Raw genomic sequence first — 811 nt, forward strand, 5'->3', positions numbered from 1 at the left:
TTTTTCTTTAACACCAAATAGATAAGTTGTTCCTAAGATGTGTTTGAGATTGCAACTTTTCGTGAACTTGTGTTCTAAATGAAGAAGCTTGAACTTTATAAAATTTGACTTTCATATGATTAATTATTGACGCAACCGGTTAAGGTTATGGGTTCATGTCACAGAAATAGCCTCGACATTCTTCCCCATACCCCAAATCCGGGGAGCTTTACCGCATCGGTGTTTGCCCTTTATAGTATTAGTTATTGAACAGAAAAATCTCTAGTGGAACATATTTTTGGCTTTCTGATCACTTTTTGGATATACTTGAGTTTTTTCATACTGTCAATTCACTTTTCCGCCATCCTGTTTATGTAAGCATGTTATGTGCGATAATGCAGAAAGATCATAAACAATGGCACCAAGGGCTTCATTGAAGGCAAAAGGAAAGAGAGCAAAGGGAGCTGAAGAGAAATCAGCAATGCAATATGCCAAGGAGTGGAGCACATGGACAATGAAGAAGGCTAAAGTCATTACTCATTATGGCTTTATCCCTTTGGTTATCATTATTGGCATGAATTCTGAGCCAAAGCCTCAGCTCTACCAACTCCTTAGCCCTGTCTGAGTAATTTCTACTTATCGTCATCTTTTCGGCTAATACAATGGATCTGAGTTACTTATTTGTCGAATACACAAGACTTTGGATTTCGTTGTGCTATTGTATTCAGATCCATCTTTAATTTATCAATACTAATAAATATATATATGGGATTTTGAGTGTTTCTTTGAGTTCCCTTCGGTCTAAATATTTTGTTTGAACTGATCGAATTGA

At 36.3% G+C, this 811-nt stretch overlaps 1 protein-coding gene across 1 annotated transcript; it reads left to right on the forward strand.

Annotated features, from left to right (window-relative positions):
• Positions 1–394: 394 nt before the first annotated feature.
• On the forward strand, positions 395–604 carry LOC139883663 (mitochondrial import receptor subunit TOM7-1-like). Its single transcript, XM_071867809.1, has one exon. It carries the CDS (start codon positions 395–397, stop codon positions 602–604), a length of 210 nt encoding a protein of 69 aa, XP_071723910.1.
• The last annotated feature ends 207 nt before the right edge of the window (positions 605–811 follow it).

Source organism: Rutidosis leptorrhynchoides, unplaced genomic scaffold (genome assembly GCF_046630445.1).
Source record: "Rutidosis leptorrhynchoides isolate AG116_Rl617_1_P2 unplaced genomic scaffold, CSIRO_AGI_Rlap_v1 contig433, whole genome shotgun sequence".
In the NCBI taxonomy this organism is placed as follows: domain Eukaryota; kingdom Viridiplantae; phylum Streptophyta; class Magnoliopsida; order Asterales; family Asteraceae; genus Rutidosis; species Rutidosis leptorrhynchoides.

What these genes read in the sequence shown, in the direction of transcription:
- LOC139883663 (XM_071867809.1), top strand. Translation starts at nt 395, where the DNA reads ATGGCACCAAGGGCTTCATTGAAGGCAAAAGGAAAGAGAGCAAAGGGA.